The sequence below is a fragment of the Mustela lutreola genome, chromosome 4 (assembly GCF_030435805.1).
Source record: "Mustela lutreola isolate mMusLut2 chromosome 4, mMusLut2.pri, whole genome shotgun sequence".
NCBI classification, from domain to species: domain Eukaryota; kingdom Metazoa; phylum Chordata; class Mammalia; order Carnivora; family Mustelidae; genus Mustela; species Mustela lutreola.
In genome coordinates this window covers 160,035,059-160,054,221 of record NC_081293.1, presented here as the reverse complement: position 1 = coordinate 160,054,221, position 19,163 = coordinate 160,035,059, and the positions used below count along the sequence as shown (strand labels likewise).

The 19,163-nt window shown below is 38.2% G+C and overlaps 1 protein-coding gene across 4 annotated transcripts in view; it reads left to right on the top strand.

The window, feature by feature from the left end:
- Positions 1-19,163, top strand: part of DPY19L1 (dpy-19 like C-mannosyltransferase 1) — a 99,892-nt gene that overhangs the window by 39,916 nt on the left and 40,813 nt on the right. For all 4 annotated transcript variants that reach the window (XM_059171537.1, XM_059171536.1, XM_059171538.1 and 1 more), the window contains exons 7-8: positions 2,378-2,435; positions 17,520-17,611. In XM_059171537.1, coding sequence (XP_059027520.1) covers positions 2,378-2,435; positions 17,520-17,611 — 150 coding nt within the window. The remainder of the gene's footprint in view (positions 1-2,377; positions 2,436-17,519; positions 17,612-19,163) is intronic.

Below are 19,163 nucleotides of genomic sequence, written 5' to 3'. Positions count from 1 at the left end.
CTGAACAAATTGTAGTATGTAGTATTTGTCCTATGCAATGTTTGACATCTATTAATAAGGATGTCTTGGGTTACATGTATTGATTAGGAATAATCTTTATAGGGGCACCTGAGAGGCTCAGTGGGTTAAAGTCTCTGCCTTCAGCTCGCATCATGATCCAAGGGTCCTGGGATCGAGCCCCCGCCTCAGGCAGGCTCTCTGCTCAGCGGGGAGCCTGCTTCCCCTCTCTCTCTGCCTGCCTCTCTGCCTACTTGTGATCTCTGTCAAATAAATAAATAAAATATTTTAAAAAAAGGAATAATCTTCATAATCGATGAATTAGAAAAGGAATAAATTTCAAGGAGGTGTTAATAACGTGATCACATTAATATATGGGTATAGAGAAAGATCTGGGCAGGTGGACACACACAAATGTTATTGATTATCTTGGATGAATAGGATTGAGAGAAGGGTGGCAATGAGGAGAACAATTTTTAAAATACGTAGACCTGGCGCCTGGGTGGCTCAGTGGGTTAAAGCCTCTGCCTTCAGCTCGGGTCATGATCCAAGGGTCCTGGGATCGAGCCTCGCCTCAGGCAGGCTCTCTGCTCAGCAGGGAGTCTGTTTCCCCCCTCTCTCTCTGCCTGCCTCTCCGCCTACTTGTAATCTCCATCTGTCAAATAAATAAATCTTAAAAAAAAATACATAGACCTTTGCACTTTTCTCTTATTGACATAAGTTCAAAACATTACTATTTATTTATTTTAACCCATAACTCACACTTAACTAATTTCTTATGACTTGCTGTGAAGCCTGGTACTGGCCTGCCTGTTGGTTGATTTTTAAAGGTGTGCTGGGCCTCGTAGGGGAGAGCCCTGTCTTCCGCTTCCCAGCCTGTATGACTTTCTGATTCCTTTATCTGTCCCTCTTATTTCTGTAGATTCATCACTTCAGCCATTTTCTGGCCAAAATGTCGTTTCTTTGCCCCTTTATATTTCATTTGTGCTGGTCTAGGTTGATCATTGGTAAAGAAAAATTGCACAGTTGTTCCATTAGTGTCCTATAAATTTGTGGTCTTCCAGCTTCCCACAATCCCTTAACGCAGCCCTTCTGTTTTCCCTTGTTACCTCTGTCCTTAAATGCAGGTGGTATTTCAGACAACCCCCTTCCTCAAACTTCTCACGCTGCCATCTCTTCTCTAGAGCAGCAAGGGGCTGGAGACTCTGTAGGGAAAATGGCAACTCCATAAACCACTTGCTGCTGAACATGCAGACTTGCCCCTCGTCTTGTGCTGAGGCTGACCGGCCCCCTGTGCTGGGACTACCAGCCCCCCTCTCTCCTGGGAGGCTGGGAGGGATGCGGAAGGGGTGTGTGCTCTCTGCATGGATTAGCCCAGCCATCTCCTCTATCTCCTCCATGTTTCCTCATTTATACATCCCCTGGAATAAGTAGCATAGCCTAGAATGCCTGTGTCTGATTCCTTGTTACCTCCCTGGCTTGTCTATGTTCTACACATGCTTGTGTAGAAAGAAGGAAGGATATTTGGGTAAAATAATGAGAAAACAGCATGAGTTAAAGAGAGTAGAAGATCTCAAGAGCAAAGTGAAAGAAATGACAGAACAAACCTAGAGCAGCCTTTCTTCCCTATATCCAGATGCTGCTGGCCAGGGTGGGAGGAGAGTGGGGGACCCGCATTACTCTTACCCCAGCAAACGAAGGCTTATTTGTTAGGACAGCCAAACTATGGCATTGTGATTTCTTAGCTAGAGTTAGAAGCCTGATAGTCGTATTTTGATATTTGTGTTCTTTTGCACGTTTCTAAAAACAGATGAAAGATGAAACTTTGTAAACTGTGTTCTCCAAGCATGTTCTACAGGAAAGTAGCTTGGGCTCAGTCTTGGGAAATACCAAATTAATTACATCTTTAATGTGCTGGCTTGCTTTCTGAATTTCCAAGTGTGGTGTTTTCTAACTTTATGACCACAAAGACTTTTTCTGCACTTCTGTCCTCTTTCCTGAATGTATATCATGTGTCCCTAGAAAAATAGTTTGGGAACTGCAAGAGGACACAAATATGTGGCACTAAAGAAGAGAAAAGAGAGAAAGAAAAAGGTCAGGTTGCACAATGCTTGGTAACATGACTAGTCACCATTTTTTATTCACTGTCTTTTTTTGGTACATTTTGAAGATGGAAGATGCCTTTTTAAAAATGAAACTTATTTTGACTAATGATACTATAAAGGAAATAAACTGTTTTGTAAATAAGCATAGTAGAATTCTAGTGTGGCTAACACTTTGTGTAGAACTAGAAGTATGTCATATTCTATTATTTCATGGTTTCATTAGGATTGACCTGGATTTTTGTTCTTTGAGTTATGTTCTTTATCTTCTTTTCCAGCGGCAGCCGATTGGGAGGCCTGGTTACAGTGTTGTGCTTCTTTTTCAATCATGGAGAGGTAGGTTGTCAACACCTATTTTCAAAATTGTATTTTTAGAAATACAAGTTTCTTCTTGAAGTAGTAAGTCAAATATTCTTTTTTTTTTTTGGATAATTTTTTTAAATTTATTTTTTATTTTCAGCATAACAGTATTCATTATTTTTGTACCACACCCAGTGCTCCATGCAATCTGTGCCCTCTATAATACCCACCACCTGGTACCCCGACCTCCCACCCCCCGCCCCTTCAAAACCCTCAGATTGTTTTTCAGAGTCCATAGTCTCTTGTGGTTCACCTCCCCTTCCAATTTCCCCCAACTCCCTTCTCCTCTCTATCTCCCCATGTCCTCCATGCTATTTGTTATGCTCCACAAATAAGTGAAACCATATGACAATTGACTCTCTCTGCTTGACTTATTTCACTCAGCAGAAACTCTTCCAGTCCCATCCATGTTGCTACAAAAGTTGGGAATTCGTCCTTTCTGATGGAGACATAATACTCCATAGTGTATATGGACCACATCTTCCTATCCATTCGTCCGTTGAAGGGCATCTTGGTTCTTTCGACAGTTTGGCGACCGTGGCCATTGCTGCTATAAACATTGGGGTACAGATGGCCCTTCTTTTCACGACATCTGTATCTTTGGGGTAAATACCCAGGAGTGCAATGGCAGGGTCATAGGGAAGTTCTATTTTTAATTTCTTGAGGAATCTCCACACTGTTCTCCAAAGAGGCTGCACCAACTTGCATTCCCACTAACAGTGTAAGAGGGTTCCCCTTTCTTCACATCCTCTCCAACTCGTGTTGTTTCCTGCCTTGCTAATTTTGGCCATTCTAACTGGTGTAAGGTGATATCTCAATGTGGTTTTAATTTGAATCTCCCTGATGGCTAGTGATGATGAACATTTTTTCATGTGTCTGATAGCCATTTGTATGTCTTTATTGGAGAAGTGTCTGTCCATATCTTCTGCCCATTTTTTGATATGATTGTCTGTTTTGTGTGTGTTGAGTTTGAGGAGTTCATTATAGATCCTGGATATCAACCTTTTGTCTGTACTGTCATTTGCAAATATCTTCTCCCATTCTGTGGGTTGCCTCTTTGTTTTCAAATATTCTTAAAAAATTTTAGGAGATTATACCTCCAGAACTACAGGTTTCTTTTTTAATTTTAATTTAAATGTAGTCCATGGTAGCATTCTTTAAATGTTTGGTCTTATTTTAATTCAAATTTTAACACTAGCACTTATTTTAACTTTTCATGAACATTATATCCTTTATGCAATATATCTCTTAGTGATTTGAAGTAATAGTGGCTCTGCGTCAATTCTTTATATAATTTCAAAGTGTGAACATTAGCTATAATAGAAATAAGTTGACCATGGATAAAGTTAATTTACTCGTGTAGTAATAACTTTTTTGGTAGGAGCTATATAGTATGTTTATATTTTAATGCATCTTATTACACTTGGTTGTATTTTTAAGTCTCCTTTTTAGAATATTATATTATACCTGTAAACTTGAACATATCCAAGGGTTTTCTAAAGAGAACGCTGTTGTAAAAAATATTGACTCTGGATCCAAACTACTTGTGTTCAAATCCTGGCTTTGCTGTTAGGTAGCTCTGTGACCAGAGCAAATCATTAACCTCACCTGCCTTAGTTTCCGCTTTGTAAATGGGTGTAATGATGGTGCTTATCTCATGGGATTTTTGAGGAGTTTAAATGAATTCATAAGTGTAAAGTGCCTGGAGGAGTGTTTGGCACATAGTAACCATTATGTAACTGTTACCTTATATTATTATTAATAATTTAGATAAAATTCTAATAAAAATTCAGAATACCAATGAAATCCTTCCACTGTATCAGTCATAGTTGTAAATGAATTTTTATTAATATATCTCTACCTGGTTTTCTTTCATGGTAAATCTTGTGTGAGAGAAAGAGAAGAAAGGTCTTCAGCTTGTTTTGTGTGAAGTAAATTAATCCTTATGCATTTATAAACTCAGTGTGTATGCTATTTGAATATGCACATGTTACAAAGCCTAAGATTAATCATACTAAAACTGAACTGTAAAGTCAAGGTTGAACTTCTTTTTTATTGTTCAGTGGATTACTAATGGATATTGAACCAACACATGCTTAATATTTAGAATCACAGAAATTTAAAGCTAAAATGGCCTTATAAATTAGAGCATTTGAGAAAAATCATTGCAATATGGCATGGTCTGACTTTTACAGAGAAAAGAAAGATTTTTTTTTTTTTTTGCCTCTTCTTGACTGTGGATGCTTTTGAATGTCGTAGTATGGACACAGAACTTGTGGAGGTTCAGATCCTATGAGAATGACCTAAGAAATTGGAAGTAACTTCTTAAGAGTGAAGGAAAGGAGCAGCTTTGAATGTTTGCAATGAGACGTTGGAGGAAAGATGAAAAATTTGAAGCCAAGGTCTGCAGTTTTAATGACAACTATTTGTGAAGCAGAAAGGTCTACTGTGTTACCCTCAGTCTAAATTAGAGGCTGTCAATTCCTGATCTTACGTTTTTCATATAATTTTGGTACTCATGTAGCATGAGCATCATTCCTTACCAAAGTCTTTTCAGTTTATACCAGTGAAATTTGGACTATTTTAGTTCATTTTCAGGTTGATAGACTTTTTTTTGATACCTTTCAGCTAATTGGTTTATTGTTTTATTTTTTCAAAATCTTTAAATTTTTTATTTTTTTAGGAAATTTAAACAATTTTTTTTAATTTTTAAAATTTTTTCCCTTTTTAAAATTATGTTAATCACCATACAGTACATCATTAGTTTTTGATGAAGTGTTCCATGATTCATTGTTTGTGTATGACACCCAGTGCTCCATGCAATCTGTGCCCTCCTTAATCCCCATCACTGGGCTAACCCATCTCCCCACCCCTCTCCCTTTTAAAACCCTCAGTTTGTTTCTCGGAGTCCATTGGTTCATCTCCCCCTCCGATTTCCCCCCTTTCATTTTTGCCTTCCTTCTCCTAATGTCCTCCATGCTGTTCCTTATGTTCCACAAATAAGTGAAGCTATGTGATAATTGACTTTCTCTGCTTGACTTATTTCATTTAGCATCATTTAGCATGACCTCCTCCAGTCCTATCCATGTTGATGCAAAAGTTGGACATGCTTGCACATCACTTTCTAGTTAGGAGAGGGTAGACTAAATGTGATTAGAATTAGAATTTCAGTTTTGCTGAAATAGTCAAGTAAAGAATCATACTTATATCAGTAACTTAGCTTTCGAGTAGAAAAGGGATCATTTGTAAAGACATTAAAATTGAGGGAATAAACTGTAGCTTTGGGTAAAATAAGTTAAGAACTTAAGTAACTAAAATAATTTAGTATTTATTTTGGTTTTCAGACTGTGAGATTGAGACCCAATTATTTTCCTAAATTTTAAAAATGTTGCCCCAAGTCTATAATTTTTATATGAGGGAAGTATCTGCTGTGGTAGTACCCATTCCCACATTTAGTGAACTCTGTTCCAGTGTCAGTGTACTCACTGAAATTGCTGGTGGGTTACTGACTGGTACATGGTATCCATTTTTCTTAGGAGAGTTATGCTAATCATGCCATTGAGTGCTTTACATACCAAAAAATAGTTGTGAGTTGTTACTTGCTTTTAAGTTCTATTTCCATTATTCAGTTCGCTCTGTATTTGAGTCTAAGATAGACTATGATGTACTTTTGAAAATACTCTTTTCACTCAGATGGTTTTATAAGGGAAAATTTTGGCCTCAACAAAAGAACTGCAAGATGTGTAATATAAAGGGATTAATCAAATGATTTAAAACAGAAGTTGAAACCTTCAAATCTGGAACCTGTGAAGATGTAAGAAAGAACTCACTGCTCATAGTAATGATCGATGATATTGAGGCTATACATTTCATAATAAAAATTATGTTGATGTTTTCACTTATCAAGCTTTTTTTATTAAGTGTTGACTCTGTCCCTGTTGAGAATAATTGCTAAGAGGAATGCTAAAAGTTTTGCTCTGCCTTTTAAATCCTTCCTTATTACAAGATCAGATGTATGTTCCATGGCTTGATGCTGTCGGATTTTTATCATGCCGACTGGAAAGCAGTTAGAGGAGTATATGGAAAAAAATGAGATATAATATTTTTCTTTAATTTTTGACTATTAAAAATTCATTATACGTGAAGTAATTTTGTTTACCTTTTTCATGAAGAGATTTTTAGAAAAGTTATTACCAGGCATGATTGATTGTGTTTTATATAAAATATCCTCACAGATATAAAGATAGGCACATTTATGAGGAGGAAAGTCCCCCCGCCCTTTTTTTGAAACCTAAGTAAATCTAAGTAGTATATGAAAGAGGCATATCTAATTAACCTTTCTTTGGTACCCATAACATATTTCTGACCCATATTAGTTTCTTAAGTATTTTTTAACTGAACTGAGATAATGTACATGTAACTGTCCTTGTTTCTAATTAGTTATTGACATATTTATGTTATTTATGTAAGATTTGGAAAACCATTCTTAGAATACTTTGAAGAGAGTCTCATTAATCCTTAGAATGTTCTTGTATGGTAGATAAGTAGTAAATAATAATGTTCCAGTTTGTATAATAATTGGAAGCACTGAAAGGTTAAGTGTTTGAGTCAAGGTTGTGAAGCAGGGACAGGATTCTAAGTTTCCTGATTAACCAGTAATCTCTCCAAACTTCTCTCAGCACAGATGAGGGAAGCAGGATTTCAAAGATAATACCAAAGTTTATCTTTCACAAGTGAAAAGTACAGAGATCTTTCCTTGCTAATTTGTGAAACTTTTTCTCTTCCCTTTCTCTCTGTTTCTCTTTCTTCTTCTTCTTCCCTCCTTCCCTTTGTCCCTTTCTTTCTTCACTTTCTTGTAGGGTCCCATTTGGGCCAGGACATTTATTCTAGCTCTTCTTTTTATTCAGCTCAATAAGGACAGTATATACAGAGGGCTCACTGTATGCCAGGTACTTGTAGATGCCTAGGATTTGTTGATAAGTCAGTAAAGCAAAGGTCCCTGTCTTTGTAGATAATCATGTGAAGGTAGGACCATCTTCTACCTAAGGTGGGGGAATACTGGCTTATATGGGGAGCAGCAAGGAGGCTTTTGTGACAGGAGCAGAGAGCGGAAGAAATGAGGCCAGTTAATAATGGGAAGTGGGATATGGAAGGAGCCTTTTCTCTAGTCCTTGTTGGTCATCGTAAGTTTCATTTTAAGAAGGTGGAAAGGCCATTGGAAGGTTACATGTAGAAGAGTGATACGGCTTAAATTATTTTTTACATTAATTTGGAACATAGTATAAGTGCAAGATGCATTATTTATTCAAGCTATTGAGAAGTGTGCTTATGGATTTGTGAATTTACACTAAACTTGAATTAACTCCAAAAGTCCCCCCCCCCCCCAAAAAAAAGAGTGTACTGATCTTAGATGAGAATGTATCTATTGCTTAGATGAAAACTACCTAGAATATAATAGAACTAGCCTAGCCTACAGCCCACTTCATGACCTGGGCCCCTCTGGGTCTCTCACTGCTGTCCGGGCTGTTTTCTTTGCTTCAGTCCCACTGTCCTTCTCTAGTTCCCAGAGAGGACTACTCCTTTTCCTTCCTTAGGGCTTTGGTACACACTTTCTCCTTTGCCTTGCATACTTCCCTCCCTTTTTATCACCTAGTCTTTCACATCTGAATATTTGTGTTTGGGTTTCAGTAATATTTTTTGTCCTGCTGATCTGGGTTTCCATCTGGTATAATTTCTCTTCAGTCTTAAGAACTTTATTTAACATTGTGGTGAAGATCTCTTGCCAGCAAGGTCTCTTAGCTTTTGCCTGTCTAAAAATGTCTGTATTTTGCCTTCATTTTTTGAAGTGTATTTTTGCTGGGTAAGAATTCTAGGTTGGTATCTTTACCTTTCAGCACTTTAAATGTCATTCTATTGTCTTCTGTTTTCCGTTGTTTAATGAGATGTCAGTTATTGTTCTTATTGTCACTCTGCATGTGGAGTGTCTCTTCTCTGGTGGGTTTGAAGACTTTCTTTTTATATTTGTTTTTTATTCGTTTGATGGTAATAAACTTAGATTTGGTCTTCTTTGTATGGGCCCCGTTGACAGCTCACTGAACATCTTTGTTCTATGGGTTGTTGTTGTTTTTATCAGTTTTGGAAAAATTTTAACCAATATCTTCTCTTCATATATTTTGTTTTTCCCATTTTCTCTCTTTTTTGAAGATTCTAATTTCATGTTGGCCACATATGTTTTTTTGAAAGCATTTGTAAGTTCAAGATTTAACAGAGTATTATAGTTAACACTAAGGAATGTAAAGCAGTATTATAACTAATAAGTCTGCATAGCATTCAGAAGTGGGACGATTTGTTTTAAACCTAAACATTATACCAACAGCAATTTATAACTAATCCTACAAATGTCTACTCTAGTCAGAACTCTTGGAACAAACCTTAAATATGATCTGTCTGATGCTAATTATAATTTATAATTCAGTAGTTAGTTATACCCCTATTTAGTTTTACATTAAGGAGAGAAGTATATTACATTATGATAGATTTCTAATAGTAAAAGTGAGCTATTTTGAAAGTAAAGCTTACAAATGAAGCTTCCTATTACTAAAATTCCTTGGTTTTTGATTCTCGAGTAAATGATTTAAAATTCAGGCTTTCTAAAGAGACAATAGGAGCTTGTTCTTGTCCATATCTAGGCAATATTATGCCGCTGCGTTATTCAGTGCTTTGAAATGTGTGCTAAAAATCATATACTCTAAGAGGACAATTAAAGGAAAGTCAGATTTTCATTGAGTTCATTTTCACCATTGAGGAATGTCTTGTATTTTGCCTGAGTGCTTCATACAGTGATGTAATGCCTTGTGAAGGAGTTCGTAATTTATTCCCTTCTTTAATTCCTAAATTTCAAGATAATGACTTTAGAAGGCATTGGTGTTCTGAACTGTCCACCTATATAGGGAGCTGTATTATAACTATAATATTTATTTGTTGAAACTTAAGGTATGATTAAAGCAAATATGTTTACTGTTTTCAGATTACATGGGGTCATCTGAACCAGCAATTATGTTTGTAGCACATCTAGTGAAGCATGTTGTGTCATTGGAGAAACAATGAGAAGCTTTCACATATTCGCGTTCATTCACTCTTAACACTGTAGAGGCGAAAGATCTTGCTCTTTGTTTCAATTTTGTAATTTAGCCTTCTCATCCTACTTTACAAACAGTGCCATTGAATTTGAGAGAATTGAGTGCTTTCAGCTATTAAAAGAAACAGATTTCTAAGGGATGGCAACATGGTTGAAATTGGGTAACAAAATAATGTGAGTGAACAGTCTGTATGAAGAAAATTCTCTAATTGTACATTCAGGGTTAAAATATTTTCTCTTCTTGATTTTTGCATAGAGATTGATAACTTTGTAAATTGTGGTTATATATCTCTACTATCAATCATATTAAAATTTCTAGTTAATTTTGTGAACCAAAAGATTTTTAAAATTGTGTTCCGGCAACGACAAATACACATCAAAAAAGACTTTTTCGGGGAGGAGTCAAGATGGCAGAGAAGTAGCAAGCTGAGACTGCTTCAGCTAGCCGGAGATCAGCTAGATAGCTTATCTAAAGATTGCAAACACCTGAAAATCCATCGGCAGATCGAAGAGAAGAAGAACAGCAATTCTGGAAACAGAAAAACAACCACTTTCTGAAAGGTAGGACCGGCAGAGAAGTGAATCCAAAGCGACGGGAAGATAGACCCCGGGGGGGAGGGGCCGGCTCCCGGCAAGCGGCGGAGCAACCGCGCACAAAATCAGGACTTCTAAAAGTCTGTTCCGCTGAGGGACATCGCTCCAGAGGCTAAACCGGGGCGAAGCCCACGCGGGGTCAGCGTGGCCTCAGGTCCCGCAGAGTCACAGAAGGATCGGGGGTGTCTGAGTGTCGCAGAGCTTGCGGGTATTGGAACGGGAAAGCCGGCTACAGAGACAGAGCTGACAGTAAGCTCGCAGCTCCGTGTTACCTTGAACCGGTCGCAGGCTCGGTGAGCTCGGAGCGCGGCCGGAGGTCAGGCAGACGGGAGTAACTGGGCGCTGTTCTCTGAGGGCGCACTGAGGAGTGGGGCCCTGGGCTCTCGGCTCCTCCGGGCCGGAGACCAGGAGGCCGCCATTTGTATTCCCGTCCTCTGGAACTCTACGGAAAGCGCTCAGGGAACAAAAGCTCCTGAAAGCAAACCCGAGCGGATTACTCACCCCGGCCCCGGGTAAGGGCGGTGTAATTCCGCCTGGGGCAAAGACACTTGAGAATCACTACAACAGGCCCCTCCCCCAGAAGATCAACAAGAAATCCAGCCGAGACCAAGTTCACCTACCAAGGAGTGCGGTTTCAATACCAAGGAGAGCAGCAGAATTCCAGAGGAGGAGAAAGCCAAGCACGGAACTCATGGCTTTTTTCCTGTGATTTTTTTTTAGTCTTGCAGTTAATTTAATTTTTTCTTTTTCATTTTTTTTTTTCTCGCCTTCGGGTAAAATTTTTTTTTTTAACTGTTACCTTTTTCTTTTTTAATGATTTTTTACTAGTTTATCTAATATATATATATATATATATATTTTACATTTTTCTTAGGTGTTTTCTTTTTTTAAAAATTCTTTTCTTTTCTTTTCTTTTTTTTTTCTTTTTCTTTTCTTTTTGTTTTTTTTTTCTTTCTTCCTTTTTGAACCTCTTTTTATCCCCTTTCTCCCCACTCACGATTTTGGATCTCTTCTAATTTGGTTAAAGCATATTTTCCTGGGGTTGTTGCCACCCTTTTAGTATTTTACTTGCCCCTTCATTTACTCTTATCTGGACAAAATGACAAGACGTAAAAATTCAACACAAAAAAAAGAACAAGAGGCAGTACCGAAGGCTAGGGACCTAATCAATACAGACATTGGTAATATGTCAGATCTAGAGTTCAGAATGACAATTCTCAAGGTTCTAGCCGGGCTCGAAAAAGGCATGGAAGATATTAGAGAAACCCTCTCGAGAGATATAAAAGCCCTTTCTGGAGAAATAAAAGAACTAAAATCTAACCAAGGTGAAATCAAAAAAGCTATTAATGAGGTGCAATCAAAAATGGAGGCTCTAACTGCTAGGATAAATGAGGCAGAAGAAAGAATTAGTGATATAGAAGACCAAATGACAGAGAATAAAGAAGCTGAGCAAAAGAGGGACAAACAGCTACTGGACCACGAGGGGAGAATTCGAGAGATAAGTGACACCATAAGACGAAACAACATTAGAATAATTGGAATTCCAGAAGAAGAAGAAAGAGAGAGGGGAGCAGAAGGTATACTGGAGAGAATTATTGGGGAGAATTTCCCCAATATGGCAAAGGGAATGAGCATCAAAATTCAGGAGGTTCAGAGAACGCCCCTCAAAATCAATAAGAATAGGCCCACACCCCGTCACCTAATAGTAAAATTTACAAGTCTCAGTGACAAAGAGAAAATCCTGAAAGCAGCCCGGGAAAAGAGGTCTGTAACATACAATGGTAAAAATATTAGATTGGCAGCTGACTTATCCACAGAGACCTGGCAGGCCAGAAAGAGCTGGCATGATATTTTCAGAGCACTAAACGAGAAAAACATGCAGCCAAGAATACTATATCCAGCTAGGCTATCATTGAAAATAGAAGGAGAGATTAAAAGCTTCCAGGACAAACAACAACTGAAAGAATTTGCAAATACCAAACCAGCTCTACAGGAAATATTGAAAGGGGTCCTCTAAGCAAAGAGAGAGCCTACAAGTGGTAGATCAGAAAGGAACAGAGACCATATACAGTAACAGTCACCTTACAGGCAATACAATGGCACTAAATTCATATCTCTCAATAGTTACCCTGAATGTGAATGGGCTAAATGCCCCTGTCAAAAGACACAGGGTATCAGAATGGATAAAAAAACAAAACCCATCTATATGTTGCCTCCAAGAAACACATTTTAAGCCCGAAGACACCTCCAGATTTAAAGTGAGGGGGTGGAAAAGAATTTACCATGCTAATGGACATCAGAAGAAAGCAGGAGTGGCAATCCTTATATCAGATCAATTAGATTTTAAGCCAAAGACTATAATAAGAGATGAGGAAGGACACTATATCATACTCAAAGGGTCTGTCCAACAAGAAGATTTAACAATTTTAAATATCTATGCCCCCAATGTGGGAGCAGCCAACTATATAAACCAATTAATAACAAAATCAAAGAAACACATCAACAATAATACAATGATAGTAGGGGACTTTAACACTCCCCTCACTGAAATGGACAGGTCATCCAAGCAAAAGATCAGCAAGGAAATAAAGGCCTTAAATGACACACTGGACCAGATGGACATCACAGATATATTCAGAATATTTCATCCCAAAGCAACAGAATACACATTCTTCTCTAGTGCACATGGAACATTCTCCAGAATAGATCACATCCTCGGTCCTAAATCAGGACTCAACCGGTATCAAAAGATTGGGATCATTCCCTGCATATTTTCAGACCACAATGCTCTAAAGCTAGAACTCAACCACAAAAGGAAGTTTGGAAAGAACCCAAATACATGGAGACTAAACAGTATCCTTCTAAAGAATGAATGGGTCAACCGGGAAATTAAAGAAGAATTGAAAAAAATCATGGAAACAAATGATAATGAAAATACAACGGTTCAAAATCTGTGGGACACAACAAAGGCAGTCCTGAGAGGAAAATATATAGCGGTACAAGCCTTTCTCAAGAAACGAGAAAGGTCTCAGGTACACAACCTAACCCTACACCTAAAGGAGCTGGAGAAAGAACAAGAAAGAAACCCTAAGCCCAGCAGGAGAAGAGAAATCATAAAGATCAGAGCAGAAATCAATGAAATAGAAACCAAAAAAACAATAGAACAAATCAACGAAACTAGGAGCTGGTTCTTTGAAAGAATTAATAAAATTGATAAACCCCTGGCCCGACTTATCAAAAAGAAAAGAGAAAGGACCCAAATAAATAAAATCATGAATGAAAGAGGAGAGATCACAACTAACACCAAAGAAATACAAACTATTATAAGAACATACTATGAGCAACTCTACGGCAATAAATTTGACAATCTGGAAGAAATGGATGCATTCCTAGAAACATATAAACTACCGCAACTGAACCAGGAAGAAATAGAAAGCCTGAACAGACCCATAACCAGTAAGGAGATTGAAACAGTCATTAAAAATCTCCAAACAAACAAAAGCCCAGGGCCAGACGGCTTCCCGGGGGAATTCTACCAAACATTTAAAGAAGAACTAATTCCTATTCTCCTGAAACTGTTCCAAAAAATAGAAATGGAAGGAAAACTTCCAAACTCATTTTATGAGGCCAGCATCACCTTGATCCCAAAACCAGACAAGGATCCCACCAAAAAAGAGAGCTATAGACCGATATCCTTGATGAACACAGATGCGAAAATACTCAACAAAATACTAGCCAATAGGATTCAACAGTACATTAAAAAGATTATTCACCACGACCAAGTGGGATTTATTCCAGGGCTGCAAGGTTGGTTCAACATCCGCAAATCAGTCAATGTGATACAACACATCAATAAAAGAAAGAACAAGAACCATATGATACTCTCAATAGATGCTGAAAAAGCATTTGACAAAGTACAACATCCCTTCCTGATCAAAACTCTTCAAAGTGTAGGGATAGAGGGCACATACCTCAATATCATCAAAGCCATCTATGAAAAACCCACCGCAAATATCATTCTCAATGGAGAAAAACTGAAAGCTTTTCCGCTAAGGTCAGGAACACGGCAGGGATGTCCATTATCACCACTGCTATTCAACATCGTACTAGAGGTCCTAGCCTCAGCAATCAGACAACAAAAGGAAATTAAAGGCATCCAAATCGGCAAAGAAGAAGTCAAATTATCACTCTTCGCAGATGATATGATACTATATGTGGAAAACCCAAAAGACTCCACTCCAAAACTTCTAGAACTTATACAGGAATTCAGTAAAGTGTCAGGATATAAAATCAATGCACAGAAATCAGTTGCATTTCTCTACACCAACAGCAAGACAGAAGAAAGAGATATTAAGGAGTCAATCCCATTTACAATTGCATCCAAAACCATAAGATACCTAGGAATAAACCTAACCAAAGAGACACAGAATCTATACTCAGAAAACTATAAAGTACTCATGAAAGAAATTGAGGAAGACACAAAGAAATGGAAAAATGTTCCATGCTCCTGGATTGGAAGAATAAATATTGTGAAAATGTCTATGCTACCTAAAGCAATCTACACATTTAATGCAATTCCTATCAAAGTACCATCCATCTTTTTCAAAGAAATGGAACAAATAATTCTAAAATTTATATGGAACCAGAAAAGACCTCGAATAGCCAAAGGGATATTGAAAAAGAAAGCCAACGTTGGTGGCATCACAATTCCGGACTTCAAGCTCTATTACAAAGCTGTCATCATCAAGACAGCATGGTACTGGCACAAAAACAGACACACAGATCAATGGAACAGAATAGAGAGCCCAGAAATAGACCCTCAAATCTATGGTCAACTAATCTTCGACAAAGCAGGAAAGAATGTCCAATGGAAAAAAGACAGCCTTTTCAATAAATGGTGCTGGGAAAATTGGACAGCCACATGCAGAAAAATGAAATTGGACCATTTCCTTACACCACACACAAAAATAGACTCAAAATGGATGAAGGACCTCAATGTACGAAAGGAATCCATCAAAATCCTTGAGGAGAACACGGGCAGCAACCTCTTCGACCTCTGCCGCAGCAACATCTTCCTAGGAACAACACAAAAGGCAAGGGAAGCAAGGGAAAAAATGAACTACTGGGATTTCATCAAGATCAAAAGCTTTTGCACAGCAAAGGAAACAGTTAACAAAATCAAAAGACAACTGACAGAATGGGAGAAGATATTTGCAAACGACATATCAGATAAAGGACTAGTGTCCAGAATCTATAAAGAACTTAGCAAATTCAACACCCAAAGAACAAATAATCCAATCAAGAAATGGGCAGAAGACATGAACAGACATTTCTGCAAAGAAGACATCCAGATGGCGAACAGACACATGAAAAAGTGCTCCATATCACTCGGCATCAGGGAAATACAAATCAAAACCACAATGAGATATCACCTCACACCAGTTAGAATGGCTAAAATCAACAAGTCAGGAAATGACAGATGCTGGCGAGGATGCGGAGAAAGGGGAACCCTCCTACACTGTTGGTGGGAATGCAAGCTGGTGCAGCCACTCTGGAAAACAGCATGGAGGTTCCTCAAAATGTTGAAAATAGAACTGCCCTATGACCCAGCAATTGCACTATTGGGTATTTACCCTAAAGATACAAATGTAGTGATCCAAAGGGACACATGCACCCGAATGTTTATAGCAGCAATGTCCACAATAGCCAAACTATGGAAAGAACCTAGATGTCCATCAACAGATGAATGGATCAAGAAGATGTGGTATATATACACAATGGAATACTATGCAGCCATCAAAAGAAATGAAATCTTGCCATTTGCAACAACATGGATGGAACTAGAGCGTATCATGCTTAGCGAAATAAGTCAAGCAGAGAAAGACAACTATCATATGATCTCCCTGATATGAGGAAGTGGTGATGCAACATGGGGGCTTAAGTGGGTACGAGAAGAATAAATGAAACAAGATGGGATTGGGAGGGAGACAAACCATAAGTGACTCTTAATCTCACAAAACAAACTGAGGGTTGCCGGGGGGAGGGGGTTTGGGAGAAGGGGGTGGGATTATGGACATTGGGGAGGGTATGTGATTTGGTGAGTGCTGTGAAGTGTGTAAACCTGGTGATTCACAGACCTGTACCCCTGGGGATAAAAATATATGTTTATAAAAAATAAAAAATTAAAAAAAAAAAAAAAAAAGACTTTTTCAATTTTTTTCAGAATTCTCTTGTGTGTATACTTCATTTATAAATATTTATGTTAAATCTCATAGAGGATAGTGAATTTTGGTTAAAAAGAGAAGTAAATTGGCTCAAATTTTCTATAGCAATAGTAGAAAGATTTAATAGTCTGAGTTAGAGCTAAAATAAAGGAAAGGCTTATTTCCAGTATGGTCTTTGTAATTCCGTATAGTTTTTAACTGCTTGACTTGAAAGATGTCGTGATTTCTTCTAGTGTGACTAGCTTAGTTGGGGTAATATCAGATTATTTATATTTCATCCAGTGTAGTGTTCCTCTAATTAAAAGATAGACTTATTAAAAAAAAAAAGATAGACTTATTAATTTATTTAGTGTAGATGCAGAAAAACGCTACACTGCTAAAATTGGGATGGAACATTATTTTTTTTTTTTAATTTTACTTATCTTGGTGCATGTGTGTGTGTGTGGAGGGAGAGGGGCAGAGGGAGAGAGAGAATGGGATGCAACATTACTTAATTATGCCCGATGTGAGTTCTTCAGTAGAGATGGTACATGACATTTTAGGACTTTTGTTATTTTGTATTTGAACCCCACTTCCCCTTTTAAATTTTCACAGCCCAGGGTAGTTTGGGCAAAGGAGAAGTAAAAACAGAAATCGAGTGCTCTTTTTTAGGAGCATTGTGAATAGAAATGCTAATGTTGATGACTGCAAAGAGTTTTCAAGTATTGGTTATGGATGTTTTGCTGAAACTCAAGTGGAAGGGCAAAGTAAACTGGTTTATACACCAATTCCAGTGAAATGGTTTTAGTTTTGGCAGAACATTTTCTGGCTGGTACTTTCCCTACTTTCCTTTTAGGCTCTAGTTAAAATTTTTTGGTATTTGCTGTCGACAATTCGTGTTAATATTTCACAAGATCTTATGCCATGTGTGTCTCCCTCTCAATAATGTTTCCTTCTCACTTTTTAGTTTTGCTCTTGGTGGAAAACCTAGCAGCTTGTTTTCCAACATACCATTTAAATTATGTGTGAAAAACTTTTTTGTGTTTATGAATAGCTGCTTTCGATTACTATGTCTTACTTAACAAATTTCACAAAGAGACCATACATTACGAATTGTGTTTTCAGTGCACTCGTGTGATGTGGACACCACCCCTCCGGGAAAGCTTCTCCTATCCATTCCTCGTACTTCAGATGTTGCTTGTGACTCACATTCTCAGGTAACTTTGACTCTCCTTAGGTCTTTGGTGTGTTTGTTTTGCACTGAGTAAACTTAAGCTGGGATTTTTTTAAAGTTTCCATAATAAAACAGTCAGTGTAATTAAAAAAAATTAAGATGATGTTGCTAAGTTGAATTCATGGTTATTTTAAGCATGTCACTTCAAAATATTTACTACCGAAAACATTTCCTTCGTCTGCCTTCCAGTCTTCTTCCTTTTTCCTTAGTGGCCCACAGAGCTGCTCAAGGAGCAGCAAATTTGCTTTCACTTCTGCCATCTCCACTTTCTTGTGTCATTCTCTGCCACCATCACAGCTTCCCAGAAAGTAGGCAGGAGGAAGGGGGAAGACTGATGGCAATAGAGCATGACCTGTATGATAGAGTCCTTCAGAGGAAAGAGCAGTTTGTAGAGTAATCATGGCCGGGTATGTTAACATGTTATTCTTCTTCCTATATTTGCTTAGCATCCTTGAGCATCAGATAGTAGGCTTAGAAAGAAACCACTCAGTAGGCCAGAGCTAAACTAGGAAAACTCCTGCTTGCAATTCAGGAATGGATTGGGTTCTCCCATGTTCATCTGGCCTTCAGCAAGAGACCTTACAGAGATTCAAGCACCATATGAGTGGAAGAGAATAGGACTGAGAACAGTTCGCTTCCCTTTCTGTCGACAAATACTGAGTTTGGACAGATGCTACCTTGATTCAGAGGGTAAAAATAAAACAAAATGGGGACTATGGAAAAAAATAGAATGAAGCATGATGAGAATCTGAAGATGGCTCACACTAAGAACTCCCTTTAAGGATCTGCAGAATTTAGGAGAAGCTGGTGGAAGTCTGTTACACCAAACCCTTTGGATGGTCCATTTCCCCCTGTGATGACTTTAGCAGCAGTAGAACAATTATGTGGACTTGTCTCTTAGGTAGTATTTCTAGACAGGCCTCTCTCTGAATGTGGGATGTACTCATTCCATTAAAACTTTCGGGATTTTATCTAATAAAGTGATTTCATAGCTCACAAATAGGTGACCTAGATTTTTAAAAGACTTGATTGAGGGACATGATAGAAAGAGTTGGATTAGAATAGCAGAGGGGGATGTCCTTGGAGAAGGGATACTTAGGGAAGTAAAGAAAGGCATCTTGTGGTGCTTAGTGCCCCAGGTATGTTTATCCTGAGGAGCATTTCTTTAAGGTGCAGACCTAGTAACCTTGAGATGCTGCATATACACTTCACTTTGTGAAGGCGTTAAATGTTTTGGGGGCTTCACATGAGCTCACTGATTTAGGAGAAAAGCACTTCTTAAAAGTAGCATGAAAGATAAAATTACCTCATCTTTCTAAAAACCCCCTAAACTGTAAGTCAGGACCAAAGAGAGGCCTTGGCTCCAGATTGGCCCCTGGCCTTTCTCGCCTCTTATCTCTTGTGTGTCCTTCCGTGCAGGACCCAGCTGTCCCCTCACATCCTCCACAGAGTCGCCCACTGCTCGGCCCATAGTCTCAATTCTCTTTGTCTGCAGAACACTGCTATCACTTGGAATATGCTGCTCTCTGTGGTTT